The sequence below is a fragment of the Myotis yumanensis genome, unplaced genomic scaffold (genome assembly GCF_028538775.1).
Source record: "Myotis yumanensis isolate MYYU_CA2020_CCGP unplaced genomic scaffold, mMyoYum1.0.hap1 SCAF_5, whole genome shotgun sequence".
Lineage (NCBI taxonomy): Eukaryota > Metazoa > Chordata > Mammalia > Chiroptera > Vespertilionidae > Myotis > Myotis yumanensis.
The window spans coordinates 37,858,938-37,878,206 of NW_027223756.1; the positions used below are offsets into that span (position 1 = coordinate 37,858,938).

The 19,269-nt window shown below is 58.5% G+C and overlaps 1 protein-coding gene across 2 annotated transcripts in view; it reads left to right on the forward strand.

Moving 5' to 3' along the window:
- Window positions 1-19,269, forward strand: part of UNC5A (unc-5 netrin receptor A) — a 58,678-nt gene that overhangs the window by 28,879 nt on the left and 10,530 nt on the right. For both annotated transcript variants that reach the window (XM_070415091.1, XM_070415092.1), the window contains exon 2: window positions 14,700-14,921. In XM_070415091.1, the coding sequence (XP_070271192.1) occupies window positions 14,700-14,921 (222 nt within the window). The remainder of the gene's footprint in view (window positions 1-14,699; window positions 14,922-19,269) is intronic.

The window sequence follows — 19,269 nt, forward strand, 5'->3', positions numbered from 1 at the left end:
CCTGTGCCAGGCAGATGGACAACAAAGAAACAGGGAACCTTTCAGAGGTGGCGGGCACTAGAGGGTGCTGGAGGGACTGTTTTAGATGGGGCGCTCAGGGAAAGCCTTTCTCAGGAGGTGCCATGAGCTGAGATCTGAACCATGAGGAGTGAGCTATAGCATCAGTGGGAACAGCATCCTGGGCCGAGGGAACAGCAGGTACAATAGCTCCAAGGCAGGACTGAACTTAGAACGCTCGGAGAACAGATGAAAAGCTAGATGCTAGACGCAGGGGTGGGCAAACTTTTTGACTCGAGGGCCACAATGGGTTCTTAAACTGGACCGGAGGGCCGGAACAAAAGCATGGATGGAGGGTTTGTGTGAACTAATATAAATTCAAAGTAAACATCATTACATAAAAGGGTACGGTCTTTTTTTTTTTTTTTTTTTTTTTTTTAGTTTTATTCATTTCAAACGGCAGGATCTGGCCCGCGGGCCGTAGTTTGCCCACGGCTGTGCTAGAGGGTGAGTTGAGAGAACAGTGGCCTGTGACACCTGAAGGGAGAGGAGAAAATAGGACAGAAGAGGCAGATCCAGCAGGTTTCCAGCTGGGGCAGTGATGGTGCTGTTTGCACGGGGAGCTGACCATTGCGGGTGACCACATGGCAGAGCTGAGAGGAAACGTCCTATGAGGATAGGCCCCAAAGTCCTGCAGTGGGGATTTTGGAACCTTCTGCCCTGAGGTTCTTGGGGCAGAAGCCTGCCCTTCTCCAGGAGCCAGGAGAAAGCAGACGAAAGGGACGGTGGGCAGGGAGAAGCTCAACAGAGTCCTGAAGGCAAGGGATCTTGAATCAGATGGACATGTGTCCTTGGCAAATGGGAGAAAGGGTTGCATTGAAGAGGGGGAGGTGAAAGCCAGGCTGTCAGGGCTGAGCAGGAGCAGGGTGACGGAGCCAGAGAGTTAAACAGGTGTTTTCTAATCCTTGGTGGAGGAGAGCTGAGCATCCTTGGAGACCCCTGGGCCATCGAGGCATTTTATACAGCTTGGTAACTCCACCTCCTGTGTGCCTCAGATCAGGCCCTAGTTGTGTGTTCCCATTGCCACCAGGGTTTCTCTGACAGAACTGCCTGAGTTGTAACCTTGAACTCACTGCTCTGACCCCTAGCCTATGTCTGTCTCTTACCGGTGGGTGAGCTCCTGAGAGAGGGGCCTGGGTTTTCCCTCCTTAACAAATCCAGGCCACAGCCCAGGGCCTGTCAGGAGAGGCTGAGGACACCAGGTTGAAGGGACACAGTCCTGGTGACAGACCCCAGAGGGAGCCGAGGCTGCTGGGGGGTGAACTGGCCCAGAAGGAGGCTGTGCTGTCCTGGAAGTGAGCTGGCTTGTGGGCCGAGTGTGCATCTCAGCAGGGGTGGGTGTGGCCCGCTGCACAAATGTCCTGCCCGCCCCACGCTTCCACTGGGGCACCTGACCCCCACTCCCACCCCACCCAGCGGCACACCCCTCTCGACCTCCCACTCCATTTGTGCTGCTCTAATGGCAGCGCCCATGTTCTGGCTTGAGGGCAATGAAGGTCTGCCTGGTCCATGTCCAGCTAGAGCAGTGGTTCTCAACCTTCTGGCCCTTTAAATACAGTTCCTCATGTTGTGACCCAACCATAAAATTATTTTCGTTGCTACTTCATAACTGTAATGTTGCTACTGTTATGAATCGTAATGTAAATATCTGATATGCAGGATGGTCTTAGGCGACCCCTGTGAAAGGGTCGTTCAACCGCCAAAGGGGTCGCAACCCACAGGCTGAGAACCGCTGAGCTAGAGTCAGGCTCCAGCTGATTCTCCACACAGCAGCCGGGGTGCCCATCCCCACCCAGTGCCCCTCTCTGCGATGGAGGTTCAGAGAGGGTCAGGGCTAGCCCCAGGAGCTGACCGTTGTCCCCACTGGACCAAGCAGGACAGCTGGTGTGTGTGGCCCCCACACTGACCGGTGAGCCCTCCTCCAGGGCCTCCCTTGGGTGGGGGCCCTCGGCAGCCTTAGCTTCCTTCAATTCATTAAGACCTGTAAACTTCTCATTAATATACTTAAAGTTCGTTTTAAAACACAGAGATAATTGATAATAAACCCCCAGTTAATGTCCTTGGTTTACTGTATATAATTTATATCCACTGATAGCGTCTCTCACTCCCAATTACCCATTTAGCTGTGGTGATAGCAGCAGTTCAATCAGACCGATACCAACTTCTATCCATTCCAGCCCAATAGCAATAAATACCCACACAGAGACTCACGGGGCCCTTTTTTATTAAGATTTAAATATTCATGCAATATTAGTGATTTATTAAGAGCTAATGACACCTTCAAGAGGCTCTAAATCTTCACCCAAAGAGACGCTGGCCCTTCCCTCTCCCTTTGCCCCCATCTCTCCTTACTGTCCCCCTGCATGTCAGAGAAATGAGCTGCTCTTCCACAGCCCCGATGACATCACAGCATCACCCACGTTTCCATGGCGATGGCAGGCAGGTGAGGCAGAGGCCAAGGATGAAGGTCAGGCCCAGGGAGGGGCTGGGCTTTATGAGGGCGGAGGCTCCTGCTCCCTCCCCATCAGACCTGGGGACATGGGGACAGGGAGGCTTCAGCCAAGTGGCGGCCTCCACACTGCAGCCTTTTCTGAGGGGTGTCCAGGAGCATCCCTCCCTTCCTCATTCTGGCATTAGTGTTGCCGCAGCGCCCCGCCCTTCCCCCATATCCCTTCTACCCTCAGCCTTGCCTTAGTCTGCCCATCCCTGTAGGGGCCCTTGGGAAGGGTACATCAGTTTCTCTCTCCTCTGCTGCCCTTTTCCCATTTTATTTTTTATTTTATTTTTTTTAAAATATATTTTATTGATTTTCCACAGAGAGGAAGGGAGAGAGATAGAGAGTTAGAAACATCGATGAGAGAGAAACATCGATCAGCTGCCTCCTGCACATCCCCTACTGGGGACGTGCCTGCAACCCAGGTACATGCCCTTGACCGGAATTGAACCTGGGACCTTTCAGTCCGCAGGCCGACACTCTATCCACTGAGCCAAACCGGTTTCGGCCCTTTTCCCATTTTAAAACGTCCCACCCATTGCATCAAGAACAAGAGGGTATAGAGGGATCTGGGGTTCTGGGATTCAAGAACCAGAGAGGGCAGTGGCTTGCCTCAGGCTGCACAGCAAGGCCAAAGCCACCTCTTTTCTCTCTTTGCTCCGTGTGTTCCCTCTCATCCCTCCTGCCTCCCCCCGGCCCCCACTTCCTCCAGCCCCCTCTCATCTACCTGCAAGACCTCAGAGCCCATTAAGGGCAGGAAAGATAATGAACAAACCGGGAAAACATGAAATCAATATCAGGAGAAAAATATGGCTGCCATTAAGTGAAATAAACAAGCTGGTAATTATTTGGACAGCAGGTAATTAAAATGGGGTGAGGGCTCATTACTGTCTTGTCCCAGGTATGATGGGCGTGGCCAAGCACCCTCTTCCCAACTACAAGGCCTCAGCCAGCTCTGGGCTCCTGCCCACCCAGATTTGTGGGGGTCATTGCAGGGGTCTCCCCTGTGGTGTGCCTCCCCCCACCCCCACACACACCTACCTACCTACCTGTGTCTCTGTCTCCAGCAGCCTTCTCCTGGTCAGGATCTGAGGCCCACCCAAAGCCAGGCAAGGCAGGACAGCCCACAGCCTGTCCCCTTCTCCTGACCCCACCACTTTCTCAAGCAGGAACAGCTGTTTCTACGACCCTCAGGTCTCAGCCCAGGCTGTGGCTTGTGCTGACGATGAAGTCCCAACCACCTGGGGTGATGGACAGATGACCCCTCCAACCTCTGCCCAGATGCCAGGGGACTTCCTTCTGGAGGCCGTGATGAAGAGGGGCCCTGGGGAGGAGAAAGGGTGATGGGATGCTGGCAAGGATGGCGGAGTGGGGAAGGAGGAGGAGACCAGAGTCGTGTTGGAGGGGGACTCCCCGCTTCGCCCTGCTGTGTAGGACCCTGATTTGTAGTCAGAGGAGACCTTGGACATTGTCCAGCCTGGCGTTGGCTTGCCAACTTGTTTGGCCCACACACTGTTTAAATGTTTAAGTTAGTTGACATCATTTTAAACAGGAAGTTTCACATAAAAATGGATTTCCAGCTCCTCCTGAAAGGAAAGTATGTGGCACCTCTTGGCTGGCCCGCCTCTGGTGGCAGCGGTTGGCTGAGCTGACCCTTCGGACAGCCCCTTTACTCTCCACTGTCCCAGCCCCTAAGGCAGCTGAGTTTGCCACCCTGACTTTTCTGAGGCCCAGAGAGGACAGTGTCTTGCCCAAGGCCACACATCCAGGTAGAGGCAGAGTGGGTAAGGACTGGAGACCCAGTCCCCTGATGCCCAACTGGAGCCTCTGCCCCCATCCCTCAGGGAGTATGTGCCGTGGGTCGGTTGCTGACAGGGCAGAAAGGACACAATGCCCACTCCAGGGCTTGCAAAGACTGGGGGGAGCACTTCAACTCAACCATAGTCACTGACCCCCAACTTACCAGTCCCTGAGTTGGACACTGCTGAGAAGAGGTGGCTGGAGCCTAGTGCATGCACTTGAGGGTGCACAGTCTGATGGAGGAGGCAGCCCTTTCCCCCGCCCCCCCCAACCAGCCTACATCTGTCAGATAATGGTCTCTCAGCCACAGAGCCAGAGGAGCATGTGTAGAGGAACCAGGGAGGGCATCTGGAGGAGGTGACACCTTGAATTATGAATTAACAGGACTGGGGGCCATTGGGAGTGGGAAGGGTACCCAGCAGGTGCAGGGAAAAGTTAGGGTGAGGGGCCCATTGTGCAGGAAGAGGGGATTAGTGGATGCACTGAGCTGGCTGCACGGTGTGGGTAGGTGCCCAGGGATGAGGCTACTGAGTTGAGTTTGGGGGTGTGGGGGTGTGGGGAGCTGACCTTTACCCTGCAGTCATTGGAAACCCTTGCAGGGGTTTGAAGCGTGGGATCCGATTTTCTTTCTAGAAATAGCGCTGTGGTGGCATAGTTGACAATGGCACTGGAGCCAGCAGGTGGTCACAGGAAGGCACGTTGGGGTGGGTGGGAGGATTGAGTGAGGGGGGCTGAGTGACTTGGGTAGCCATGAAATGAGAGAGGAGGGAGTGGGTAGGAGAGGCCTGGGGGCGCTGGGCCGCAGCAGTGGGTGGCTGGGGAGCACGGAGGCTGTGAGATTCCCCTTGAGGCTCCTTGGGGGCATGGCCCTGCTGACAGAGCAAACAGGTTTGGTGGAGCTGCTGAGCCCAAGTTGGGATGGCAGCTGTGAGGTTCTAGGGAACGTCCAGAGACAGGGAAAGTGTCAGGATGGTGCTCAGCAGAGAGGAGAGCTGAGGCCCTGGTTGGGGAGCCATGGGCAGGAGCTAGCATGGGGGAGGGGTAGGGGGCAAGGAAGCAAGGTTCCCAGGAGAGGGAAGAGCACAGCCAGGTGGCTGCCTGGATGAGGAGCTGCTGCCTGCGGTGCTGGGTCTGCGACTGGGTTTCCTGTGGTCCCTGAAAGAGAAGGGGTCCAGGAGGGGCCGGCTGCTGAGAATCGGGTCACAGGATGACTGGTGACCAGGAGCTGCTGGGTCGCCATCCTGGTAAGGGCATCAGCCGTCCCAGCCAAATTTAGCCTGGGGGATAGTGGGCAGTGGTGGCACGCACAGTGTGTGTGTAAGGGGCTTGATGTGTGTGCCCAGAAATGGTGAGCGTGATTCTGGGGTGCTGTGTGCCCAGGACTGGCCGGGTGGGGCTGTGGCCACTGGACACTCCATGGGGTGGAGACTGGAGTCCATCTCGAGCACAGTTGTGTGGCTGTGGCTCGCACAGCATCTGGCTCGTTGTGTCCATCACATGTTGGCTGACGGCCTGTGCCCTGGTTAGGAGCATGGGGCTCCTGTAGCCAGTCTGCCCGGGTAGGAATCCATCCCTCACTGCTTACTCCACCTCGCCATGCCTCCGCTTCATTTCCCAGAAGTTGGAAATTTAAAATAGTTCTTTGGCTCCTAGAATTGTCGCGAGAGTGAAATAAAACAATCCATGTAACGTTAGTTGTAATGGTATGACTGTGCGTGCGTGTGTAAGCATGTGTACACACACATATGTGTGAGAACCCCTGTGGGCGTGCATGTGTGGGCAGTGTCTCCAAATGGCAGGTCACTGTGTGGCCTCCCTCCTGTCTCTGGCTTCGCCCCAGGGCCACAACTGCCCTGCTTTGTGCCTGCCAGGTTGAGCCAGGTCGGGGACCAGTGCAGCCGCTCCTGGACCACACCCGGCTCCGGCTCTGGCTCCGGCCAGGCTCCCATTAAACCAGTGAGATATGAAATGCCGCCATATCTGGGACAGGGTCTTTAATTAAATTAATTGCCAGCAACATAGTAAAAATGCTGATGGGTCATAAACGGCAAGTTGGCAATGCCATTCATCATCCCCGAGGACTTGCTGGGGGCCGGGGTGGGGGTGGGGGTCGGCATGCTGCCCTGAGGCCACCGGGAGCTCTGCAGCCACCAGGGCCTCGGTGGGTGGGCCAGCCTTGGAGAGGGAAATGGAGATGGGGCAGGAGCACTTTGTCTGAAGGGTGCGTGTGTGGAAGTCATACTGTCCTTCTTTAGCTTATATGTTTACCTGGTGAAGGACATGAATGGAAATGGGGGGGTGGTGCCTGGGGACCTGGTAGGGTGGGGGGTGCAGCCTCCAGCTTGCTGGCCAGTCTGAATTACCTTTGATCCATTGGCAAGCTGAGAAATCTGGCCCCGCCTGGCCACTGGTTGCTGTATGACCTTGAGCAAGTCTTCCCCTCTCTGAGCCCAGTTTTCTCATTAGGAAGACAGGAGGTCCACCCTCCTGCAGGGAACTGTGCCAGGGGCCCTCTATGTCTCTTTCAGCCGGGGCTGCCACAGACTCAGACCTAGTGGTGGTGAAGGGGCTGGGCCTGGCCCACCTGGCTACCTCTGCCAGGTGAGAGGTGGAAGAGGCCTGTCGTTCTCTCTCTCTCTCTCTCTCTCTCTCTCTCTCTCTCTCAGACACACACACAAACACACACACACACACACACACACACACACACACACACACCAGAACCAGAAACATCCACAGCAGCACACACTGCACCAGCAGAAGAGTCCAAAGCCGGAGAAAGCCTTCCTTCCCCAGTTCTCTGTGGGCTGTGCGACCACATAATTACCTTGGATTCCATTCTATTTAATTGCAGCTTATTAAATTCTAACCAGCCAATTATCAGCCACAATTATAGCTTAATTCGGGGACACAATAGCTATTTTATCGTTTGTTAATCAAATGCTTATTTAGGCCTCAGCTTTATTAACTATTTCTCTGGCCTGAAGTAAGGCCCTGGGGCAGGAAGGGGCCCTGGGAGGGCGTTCCGGGGCCTGTCCCATCGCAGCGCTCACCCCCGGGCATCCCAGTAATTTTGAAGTCTCCTGCGCGGGTGGGCGTGGGGCTCTGAGCGGCAGAGGTGCGACCCCTGGTGTGGGCTCTGGGCGCAGAGCGGGGAGACCCATGTTTGTTCATTCGTGCTTTCAGCGCATGTGTATCAAACACCTGCTCTGTGCCAGCCCCTGTGCCAGGTTCTGGGCCACAGCAGTGAGGAAGACAAGTGTGGTCCCCATTGCTGTGCCCCTTTCGGGGGGGGGGGGACACAGACGGTAACAGGTGACTTCAGGTGGTGGGAGTGCTCTGAGGAAAACAGGCGGGGGAAGGGGTCTGGGCACGGCAGTCAGGGGAGCCTGCCTGGAGACAGCGTTGGAGCGGAGCCGAGAGCTGAGGGATTAGAAGGGATTCGAATCCCTGAAGAGCAAGGGGCAGTGGGAAGAGCAAGTGCAAAGGCCCAGGACTGGGATCAGCTGTGGGGGTTGAGAAACGGGGTCAGGGAGTAAGTGGAGTGAGCAGAGGGCGGTGGGTGGGCAGGCCAGACGCTTGTCTAGGAGACACCCAGACCCCTGCCCACCCTGCCCTCTGTGACTGTGTGACCTTGGGCAAGTCCTGAGCTTCACGGTCCTCGTCTGCAGCATGAGGGCTGGTCAAAGGCTCCTGCGTGCAGTGCCGGTCTGTGCGCTGGTGGCAGGCAGTCGCCCAGCCATGCACCCCACTCAGTGTGACTGTCTTCTGAGCTGGGGAGATGGTGCCTTCTCCACACACACCCCGCCCTCTTTGTCCTTTGCGGTTTAGCCTGTACACATGTCTTCCTCGTGATGCCTGTGTCTGTCCTTGTGACAGGGTGGACCCCTGAAGCCCGCTGGGGAGGAGGGTGACTTAGGGAGGTGGCTGCTGCTTCTGACACTTTCACACACATGTTACCATGGAAACCAGAGCGCTGCACACGCATGTGTGTGAGCACGGGTCAGGAGAGCAGTCCTCCCTTCATAGGGACACCATGAGGGGCTGCACCCCCACCCGGTCACCTCCACCCCCTGCACACCCCTAGGCAGGAGAGACTGCAGGCATCCTCTCCCTCTGGCACTGAACACCCCCTGGGGCAAAAGAGCCTGGACCCAGACCTGCCCTGCCTCCAGGAAGCCCTGGCCGTTGGGAACAACAGGCAGGCAGGGCGACAGATGACAAAGGGATAGACCAAAGGGGAAGAAGAAGGGGGCCAGGGCGGGCAGACACCTCGAGACCCTGGGCAGGGAGCAGTCCTGACCCACCTGGTCCTGGTGCAAGGTGCGCCCACATGAGGAAACAGGCCTGAGAAACCGTCCTGCATGGGGCTGGACAGTGAGTGAGCCCAGCGAGAGCTGGCGGGCAGGGCACAGGGCTTTGTGTTGGATCTGGGAGAATTCTGGGACGCACACCCAGCTGCCTCCGGCCCCATGGCATCCTGCTGTCACCTCGGGCAGGTCCATGAGTTGACTCCTGGAACCTCAGGGTTCTTTGCGTGGCCCCCAAATCTGTCATCTCAGGGCCTCCCACCCCACCATTCCTTCACTCCCCAGACCCCCACAGCTGTCTGTCTGTCTGACAGCAAGCATGGATTCCGTCTCTGCTCCTCAGAGCCCCTGAGTGCCGCTAGACTGTCCTGAGTTTAAAAAATAACCCATGAAGCCATCTCAGACCACCGTGCAGGAGAACGTGAATCCCCATCCCCTCACCTGTCTGGTCCCTGCAGCCCCCACAGGGCGGGGCCAGGAGCTCCACCGGACCCTGCACATCAGTTTCTGCTTCCCCTGAGTCCAGCACTGGTTTCTGGAATTGACTGATTGACTGGTTGGTTGATTGATTGATTGATTGATTGGAAGATGAGCAGAGCTAGCTTCCAGCCAAATCTGAATGTGTGTCCTCCACTTCCATCCTCCCTTCTGGGCTCTGGTCTTGGATGAGGTAATGCTGTTCAACATTCATTCAACAAACCTTCGCTAGCCACTCACTGTGTCAGACCCTGGCCAGTCTATAGGGATGCATGAAGGGTGGGGGGATGTCACCATTCAGTCCCTGCCCTCAAGGTGCTGACAGATTCAGAAATAGTGACCATATGATGTGTGAGGTGCTGAAGCAAGTTCCATCCGGGCTTGTGAGAGCTCAGGGGAGGTGTGGCCGGCTTTATCTGGGGGTCAGGAAGGCTTCCAGGGAGCGGGTGTTTGAGCAGGACTTGAAGGGCGAGTAGAAGTCACCCAGGCAGATATGGCCTGAATGAGATGGGAGTGGTCACTTTCTGCAGAAAAGCCAGTGCTGTTAGCTGAAGGGGCTGGGGGGGGGGGGGGGGGGGGGGCGGGGTCAGAGCTGGGAACAGAATGTCCACAAGCCCTTGAGGAATTGCAGACAGTCAAGAGGCCTCCCCACAGTGCACACATGGAGGGAAGTCCTAGAGGCAAGGCCGGTGGCAGCTCAGGCCCAGGCCAACAGGGCTTCCAGCACCAGGTGAAGGGCACAGTGTGTTGGCCTTTGGCATTCTGCTCTCCCTGCCTGGGCCTAGGAGCGCAACACCCAGGCCCCACGCGGACCAAATGCACACCTGCATGGCCGGCGGGAGCACAGGCGTCCGGGATGAGGGCTTCAGTGCTGCACGAGCAGCCAGGAAAGGGTCAGGCTGTTCTGGTCAGGAAGACGGAGGCTGCTGGGCCTCCAGCCCCCTCCCCCACCTCATTTCAAATCCAGAACATTCTCAGGGAAGTGGAATAAGTGGGGGCTTGCCGCCCCACCCCCCTGCTGTGTCCCTCAACATGGGCTGTTAGGAGGATGAAAGGAGCAGATGACAGGCAGGGGCTGGGCAAGGCTGCTCCGAGAAGCAGTGGTATGACACCCTGCCCCCAGCCTGCCTACCCCGCTCCCAGGGACTGAGTCCTCACTCAGTAAATACAAGTTCATTAATAGCTGGATTAATCACACCTCATATTTTCATGGTGCCTTTAAAAATAAAACATTCAAAAGCACTTTCACACCCACCCTGGGCCTCAGAGTTACTCGGGGAGGTCTTCTCATCCCAGGCTGCAGGTGAGAAAGGGGGGCTCAGCAGTGGCATGTCGGGGTGTGGCGGGGCAGCCTGGCGTGCAGAGCCCTCTCCCTGCCCGTGACTCTGCCTGTGGGCAGCTCTGCACCCCCTCTGGGTCTCCCTATAGAACAAGAGTAAAAAGGGCCACTCGTAGGCAGATCTTCTGAAGTTCAAGGGAGAAGAAGGGGTGGTCATTCAGTCACTCGGCAAATACTCCATCAGTATCCAGGCCAGACCTGGGTTCCCACTCTGAGCGGAGGCAATGTGCAAGTAAATCCGCCCTAGTCCTGAACGGGTGTGTACCCTGGAGGGAGGCTCAGGGGACAGGGTGGGCACTTGGGCAGGTAACAAAGAGTGTAGGTCCAGGAAAGCCTCCTGGAGGAGGTGACACATTTGCCGAAACTTGAAGGCAGGTGGAGGTTCCCAGATGAATCATGTGAGGCAGGCCCACATGGTCCACCCCACTGGTCTCTTATTTCTCTCTTGGCCCCAGCCTCCCTACATACATGGACACACACACATACACACACAGACGTGGTCTTCCCAGGGCCAACAACGGATCCCAGGATCCTGGCTAGGATCGTTGCTCCCACCCTGAATAGAGCAGCCAGAGCAGGGGTGCCAGTGCCCTCCTGAGACAGGTGGGGGCCGTCAGATTAGCCCCAGGGCTCACTAGAAGTGGGGTTCCCCCTTCAGGGCCCGAGCCATCCGCACAGCCCCGTCTGCAATTCCTGGTGACCAAGAGCCCATCAGGACCGCTAGTAAGTGAAGGAGATCTTCCATCTGAAACCCAGGGGGCCGCTGGGCCATCCGTGAGGGTGGGAAAGCCTTGGCCGGGTGTGGTGGCCGGAGCCTCCAGGGAGAGGGGTGGGCTCGGGAAGCGGCAGGGCCTGAAGAGCCAGCGGGCCTTGCACCTGCCCTCCTGCAGCCCTGGTGCATCCGCCCTGGCAGAGCATTTCTTCCACGTTTGTCACCCCAGGAGCAGCGACAGGCACCCCACTCCAAGTCTCCAGTCACTAACGTGGGCCCAGGCATCCTTGAATCGGGTGGCAAGGACCAGGGGTGGACAGTGTGGTGGTGGGGATGGAGGCCTCAGCCACTCAGCGCTTCTCCTGTGGTGGGAGCTACTGCACCAGTGAGGACAGGCCCAGGCGCAGAGAGGCTAAACAGTATGTGTGGTTTCCTGGGAGAGTGAGGGGGGGACCCCTCTCTCCAGAGTAGTGACCGTGGAGTTGGGCCCTGAGGAGAAGGGAGGAAGGTGCCGGCAGAGGAGGAAGGAAGGGCATGGCAGACAGAGGACCATGGGCAGAGACCTGGAGGAGGGAGGCATGCCTAGGAGGGATCAGAGGGTGTTTCTGCACAGGAGATTAGACCGAGCCAGGACAGAGGGCTCAGGGATACCGGCCAAAGGCCCTGGCACCATTCTGAAATGCCCGTGGAAGCCAAGCAGATGGCAGACATAGAAGCAAGGTCAGGGTGGGACAACAGAGAACGGCGGGGACTGAGGTGACCTGGAGCTTTTGCCTGTTGAAAGGATCACAGGGCACTTGGCAGTGAGCATGCACTGCTTTGTGTTGTCTCTGATAGACAAGCTCAGGATTCCTGTCAAAGAGAAATGCTCACCCTAGTGGCCTGCATGTGGCAGGGAGAGACCTCAGGGTCACACCGGGCCTTCGTTCCGACGAGAGGCCAAACCGGACAGTGAGGCATCAGGCGTTTGCAGGAGCTGACCACACGGGTGAAGGTCACATAGCCGGCTCAGGGGCCAGAGGGGAAGGCAGTTCTGCCGCCCAGGCAGCTTTTGTAGTCCCTAGAGGACACCCAGTGGGGCCTGAATTTACCCCCACCCGTGGCGGGAGTGTCCTTGCTGGAGGGCATAGCTGTAACCTAGAAGGTGCCCCTTGGGTTCTACCCAATAAAGGTCCCCCCACCGGGGTGGGGAGGGGCGGTCACACCAGTGTGGCATGACGGAGGCCCTGGAGAAGTGAGCTATGTCCCTTATTGGTCACAGTACATTTATTTTTCATTAGCAGTTAAATGTAGACATGAGGGATTGTGCTGGGTTCAGCAGGCGGCTGACGTGAGCAGTGCTTGGCGCCGTGATCGATAGGGAGGCCGGAGGACCACGCACCCACTCCCTGCCCACACCCCCAGCCAGGACCCCTGCCCACCCAGCCCCTAGCCAGGAGACAAGCACAGGCCATCACGTTGAGTCTCCGCAAGGGGAGGTCCCAGGCAGGCCCTGCCACTGGGGGCTCCCACCCGCTCTAGAGCCTGTACCCCTGTCCCTGAGCCCCCTGCAGGCCCTGCTAGGGAGTCAAGTTGGCTGAGGTCCTGTGGCTTCCCCAATAAATGTACAGAGAGGCCACTGGGCCTCTCCCCACTCCAAGTCCATATCAGAAGCTCACCATCCAATTCATTCTCTAGACCTTGCAGCCGGAGCCGGATGCAGCCCTACGCTGGCTGAGCCCACTGCCTGGGTCAGGGATTTGCAAGTGGCTCCTGGGTGACAGTGAAAAGCAGATGGAATAACAAAAGGGGCATGAGGCTGCTCCAAGGCATTTTTTGAGTCCAAGGCCGGAGCTGGGGTGTCTGGGGACTCCCCTCGGGCCTCAGAGTCCCCATTTGTAAGATATCTAAGTGACTTCTCCTCTCTGCCTGCATCTCCACCGGCCCCATCTTGAGGGCAGGGCACCTGCCAGCTCCTGCCTCAGTTTCCTCATCAGCCCGTACCCTGAAGAGCTTGCTGTGAGGGTTCCTGAGCTGAGGGAGCTGAACTTGGCCATCATCAGCGCAAAACCCCTGTGTTGGCAGCAGCCAACACTTACTGAGCATGCGCCGAGTGCTTTTTTTTCATTTCACCCTCAGAACCTAAGAACTGGGTACTATCTCCCTGTCCTTCAGCGAGGAAAGAGGCTAGAGGGTTGGGGGCTTCCCTGAAGTCACACCAGGTTTCCCAGCCTCTCGGGAGGCATTCTCAGCTCCCCTGCCTGGCCCAGGACGCCTATAGGACCAGGCGCAGATCCCCTCCCCCAGATCACAGTCTGGGAGGGAGGGGGCCAACTCCCACCTTAGAAAGAGAGGGTCCCTGTGCAGGTAGGAGAGAAGGGCCACACAGATGCTCCCTGGAAGGTGGGCCCAGGCACTAGGCGGCAGGCCTCCGTGGTAGAAGCCCGCTGTGAGTTTGAGCTGCCTGTGGAAAGGGTAGTGGAGCCAGGAGGCCGACCTGGTGAGGCTCCAGGCTCCACCACGGGCAGACGGGCCTCCATCGCACAGATGGCAAAACAGCAACTCGCCCAAGGCCACCACAGCAGGGAGCAGAGTGGGTAGAGGCCCATGTGGACCGTGAGTGTGTGCTGGTGGGGACATCACTGCAGCCCTGAGGGGGCCAGGCCGGCAGGGGTGTGTGGTGGGCAGCGGTGTGTGGAGGCTGAGGGTGCCCTCACTGCCTCCTCCCACTCCCCCCAACCCCCACCCTCTCAGGGGTCCTGCTGGTTTAGCAGCCTGTCACACTGCTGTGGGGTTTACCTCTGCCAAAGCCTCAGAGCCAATTACCTGTGTAATTAGCAACAAATGACTTGTGGGATGGTTGTGGTTTTCAGTTAAAATTAGAAGGAAACCCATACTCAGGTCTCCTTGAAGGGTGGGACTCGGCCCAGGTCCCTCAGCTCCCAGACACACTCTCCTGGCTCCCATCCTGTCCCGGGCCACCCGCAGCCCAGGCCACCGCACCTGCCCTCCCCCGGGCCTCTCCTGTAAGCTGTGCCACCTCCCCTCCTTCACCCACTTGGTATGTTCTGAGCACCTACTCTGTGAGGGGTAGGAATGGGGATCAACCCTGAAGCAACCGGAGGCAGCCAGGGCGGCAGAGAAAGGGACTCCTACCCTGCTGGGGTCCCCGCCCTCCCTCCCTCCAGCTCTCCCCTGGGTCCCCCTCTCCCCAGGGCAGGGGGTTGCCTCGCCAGATCCCAGAACTCCTACCCGGTGGTAACAAGCCTGACTGCTGCCGCCCTTGTCTCATTCGTTTCTCCGCTGTCTTCAGCTGGGGTGGGTGGGCTGTTCTTCCCCCATGTTACAGAGGGGACACTGAGGCCGGCGGGGGCGGGGGGGGCGGACATTTAGCATCTGCCTTACTCCTCCCTCAGCCCGGCAGCTGGCTTCCCATGGCCTGGCCCTGCCCCTGAACGGGCAGGGAACCCCCGGAGGACCCCAAAAGCCCAGCAGACGCCTGGTTCACCTTCCGCCTTTGCCCTGCTGCAGGTGCCCAGCAGAATGCCACGGTGGCCAACCCGGTGCCCGGCGCCAACCCAGACCTGCTTCCCAACTTCCTGGTGGAGCCTGAGGACGTGTACATCGTCAAGAACAAGCCGGTGCTGCTGGTGTGCAAGGCCGTGCCCGCCACGCAGATCTTCTTCAAGTGCAACGGGGAGTGGGTGCGCCAGGTGGACCACGTGATTGAGCGCAGCACGGACGGGAGCAGCGGTGAGGCGGGCTGGGCGGCGGGCGGACCGTGGGAAGGGGAGGCCCCGCTGCAGCCTGCGAGCAGGAGGCCAGGATGTAAACGGGCTCCACACCGAGGGCTCCTGCACATACGCCAGCGCCTGTCCTGGGGCTTCCCCACCAGACCTCACAGCTTGGAGGGGGAGTAACAGGGAAGACCCTGAAAATGCCCTGGGAGCCATGGAGGAGCGGGTCCCCACCGCTGTGTCAGCCAGGCCCTGCCTGGGTAGCTGTGCCAGCAAAGAAAGGGGGTTTGGAAGGGATGGATCCCAAATTATTGAAGAACTCAGGGACCTAACACTCTGAGTATTTAATGTTTGCATTCATTTGTTTATCCATCCATTTACACATTCTCTGCGCTGGGGACACGGCCCCACAGGGAGGTAGGTGGGCAGCATGGTGACCTCGCAGCGAGGCCTGGGGGCTGTGGCAGCCAGAGAGCAGGATGGAGGCTGCCTGGGGAGGTGACATGGAAAAGGAGGGGATAGCAACGGGTCAGGGAGAGGAAAGGGAAGGGTGTCCCAGGCAAGGGACACAGCACAACAAAGGCTTGGAGGCAGATGGGTGCAAGTCGGGGGTCACAGGAAAAGTGTGGGGTGCACACAGGGGCAGTGATGTCATCCAGTAGCCTCACCTATTTGGCTCTGGCATGAGGTCACAGTCCCATGGGATTTCCAGCTGCCATTAACATGGACAGAGCTATGGGTGACACTTGGGGGCCAGTGGGGGGGCGGTGCTGGAGGGAGGGGCAGATCCAGAGATGCTGAGGAGAGAGAACCAGTGGACTTGGCTGGGCCTGGAGACGGGGGTTCCAGGGCCGGAAGCAGACCGGAGAAGTGCCCCTCTGTAGGAGACCTCAGCCTGGCCTGAGGCTGCCGGTGGGCCCCGAGCAGCTGGCGAAGCTGACAACAGCCTCTCCTCCTCACTGACTTACCCAGTGAAGCTCCTAGCCTCTCCCTTTGCCCTGGTGCTTTGTGGAGCCCTCAGGTTGAGTCCTGAGCCCCTTCCCCAGAGGCCTCAGCCAGCTGAGACAGCACACTTTCCCTGTGGGGCATGGCCACCAGTGTGAGGTCAGAGTGGCAGTGCAGCTGGGACAGGGGGCTGTGCCCAGGGTGATTCACGCTGATGCCCAGCCAGGCAGGGGACTGCAGGCCCATAGAGGTGGCCCCTGCTCCAGGCAGGAGCCGCTGGGTGACCCAGGAAGGGTCCCAGAAAAGAGTACCATCCAAGTTCATCTTAGGACCAACCTGAAGCCAGCATTCCCCAGGCCAAGGACCAGAAGTGCTGGTGTAAGAATGGCGGGCCGGCGGTGGGGCCAGATTGGGGCGGGAGAAGTGGGCTATGGCCAGACTCGCACTGTGGGAAGTTGGTGCCGGGCGGAGGCGGCTGGAGGAGGGCGATTCCTGCCCAGAGGACAGGAAGCTCTCACAATACTCTGCCCGGGTTTAGGCTGAGTGTGATCCAGTCCTCAGAACCAGCCTGTCGGATAGAGACGGGATGGAGGCCTTGGCTCTGACTCCCATAGGACCCCAAAAGGCTCTAACCAGGCATCCGGCCCACAGAACTCGCACCCCATTCTCCCAGGGTCAGCAAGGGCTGGCCTTCCCTGCAAGCACCAGCACCCCCACCCCCAGCGATTCCTGCCCAGGCCTTTGAGCCGGCAGTGCCCTGGCCTGTGGGCGCCTGGTGCTGGCAGCTTCCTTCGGTCCTCGGGTGTTAACTGCGCCTGCTCTGTGCCGGGCCTGGATTAGGTGCAGGAAGTCGGCCTCCATGGGAGGGGATGGAGAAGGGCGGTGATCTCTGTGGCCCAAGAGAGTCCCTGGCGCCATCAGCACCTCCCAGAGCCAGAGCCTCTGCTCACATTACCCTCCTGCCCACGTGGCAGCTTTGGGGCTCACATTGTCCCAGTGGGAGAGTCTGCCTTCCTCAGGGCAAGTCCCCTCCCTCCCGAGCCTCAGTTTCCTCCTCTGTGAATGGGGATGGGGAGGGCCCCTTGCACGTTGGAGGGGGAAGCCATGAGATCTTGTACACCCAGTCAGAGCCCAGCTCCAGGCCTTTCCTCCCCACCCCACGCCCAGGGCCTCTGCAGCTTTTTGCGTGAGTCCTCCCACTGCTGTGACAGGTCCCCTGGGGAAAGGACAGGTGAGGAGGAGGAAGCCACAGCCAGAGACCTGCCTTTCCTCAGCCTTGAGGGTCTGTCCTAGAACCCCTGGAAGGCCCCAGGCCAGCCCTGCTCCTTGTCTCCTGCTATCACAAGGTCTGGAACCCATGGCTTTAGCTGAGACCCAGGCCCAGCACACATGCTGAGGGCCCCCAGCCCACAGTCCCCAACAGACTCTGCTGGCCTTGCCCCTTCCAGCCAGCCAGAGCAGCAGAGCTCATGGGGACATGTCCCCCCCCACACACACTCCCCCAGGACCCTCACCTGCCCTGAGCACCTGACCTCAGGTCTTCCATGGCCAGCACATCTGATTTTCATTGATCTTGTTGATTTCTCAACGCAGAGCCATTGAGTGCTTTGAAGCTCAGATAGGCTTCCCTTCCTTGCCCACAAGCACAGGCCATGGCACCGTGCAGGCCCAGAGCAGACCCTGACCCAGAACCCCCTGTGCTCAGGCAGGTGTGGCAGTGATCAGAGGTCAGCCCAGACCTGCAACCACACCCATTCCTGTGTGGGATTGAGGGTGGCTGGGCGGAAGCCCCGGGAGAGAGCGCCCTGTTCCCCCTCACTTGCCCCCATTCCCAATCAGAAGACCAGGGTTAGGGACCAAAGCCTGAAAACCCTCAACCCAAACCTGCTGATGCTGGAACAGCCTGAAATTTTTGAAGCCAAGCGTTGGAGTCCAGTCTGGGGGTGTAATTTATTGTTACATAAACTGATTGGTTATTAGACACAGATTGGTGAGAACCTGAGCTCAAACTTGGCCTCAGAGTCCCCACCCTGCTAATCCTCTCCTTCCCACAAATACTCAGCCCACACTCCCCGGGCCTCCCCACGTGCCCCCTGCTCGCACCCCACACGCTCCTGGGCCCCGTCCCTCCCCCAGGCTGGCACCTGCTCACATTTACCAGGCAGGTGCAGACAGCCATGCCCAGAAGCCGCTCCCAGGATCCAGGCTGCTCCGTGACCTGCAGGGAAACGGGCACAGCCCCTCGCCTCATGGGCTGACAGGGCAGAGCCTGATCTCCCCTGGGGCCCACCGCCCTCCTGGAGCTTGTGGGGTTCAAGGGCGCTGCCTGGAAGTGGGACATGGAGGATAAACTTGGCCCTCGTTTATGGCAGCAGGAAGGAGCCGAGGAGGTGGCAGGACGGGAGTGGGAGAGGCGGGGAGAAAGAAATAGGCACGCTTAAATTTAGTGCTGTTCTCCCAGGCTGATTGCCGGGCGGGGCGTGAGCTCCCCCACCCCATACGGGATGGATGGCCCACCCATAGACCTGTCTGCCCAGAGAGAAAAACTCCCCAGTTCGGAATGTTCTGGAGGTCTGCACCCCTGGGTGTGTGCATGGCTTCCACTGAGGTGCTTCAAGACTCAGTGTGCTTGGCAGGCGGCTGGTGCCCAGGGCCCCCTGTACACAGACCCTGTGAGAGCCCCTCTGCTCTCAGCCCTCACCACACCCCCCAGAGAACCTCAGAGAATGACCTCAGGCAGAGGTGACACCGTCCCCCAATCTCCTGTGAGAACCAGCCAGAGGCAGGGGCGAGTGATAGGGACCGAGGCAGGAGCTGGGGGTTCGTGAGGAGGGGGTGGGCAGGGGTCAGGGGAGACACGGTTAGAGAAATTAAGAGAGAAAACAGCCTCCCTGCTCAGCTGGACTGCTGCTCCTCCTGCAATGCAGCCCTAATTGAATTTCTCTGTTAACAATGGAAACACATTGCTGCCCGGCCTCTCTCCCTCTTTCTGATAAGCCACTGACCCGAGGGAAATTGGGGTCAGAAGGAGGAGAAATTGGAAACAAACGGTCTTTTCTCACTCCTGGGACATTGGTTCTGGCCCAGGGCCAGGAGGCTGCTGTCCCCTCTTCTGGGTCCTCAGAAGGTCTGGGTCCTCCTCGTACCCCCACTCCCTGGGTCCCAATGTGGCCAAGGGCAGGGGCCTGCGTCCATTCTTGAGCGAGGTCCTCTAGCTCAGCTGGTGCAGAGCAGGTCCCGACACCCACCCCAGGCAGCCTGCCCCTGTGGGCCACCCCCTCACCTTGCAGACACTTCTCCCTAATGGCCTGGGTCCTCCCAGCCCACCCAGGTGACTACAGGACACCCTCAACATGCTTTGGGTTCAGATCGCCGTGGGAGGAGGACCTACGGCAGTGATGGCGAACCTATGACACGCG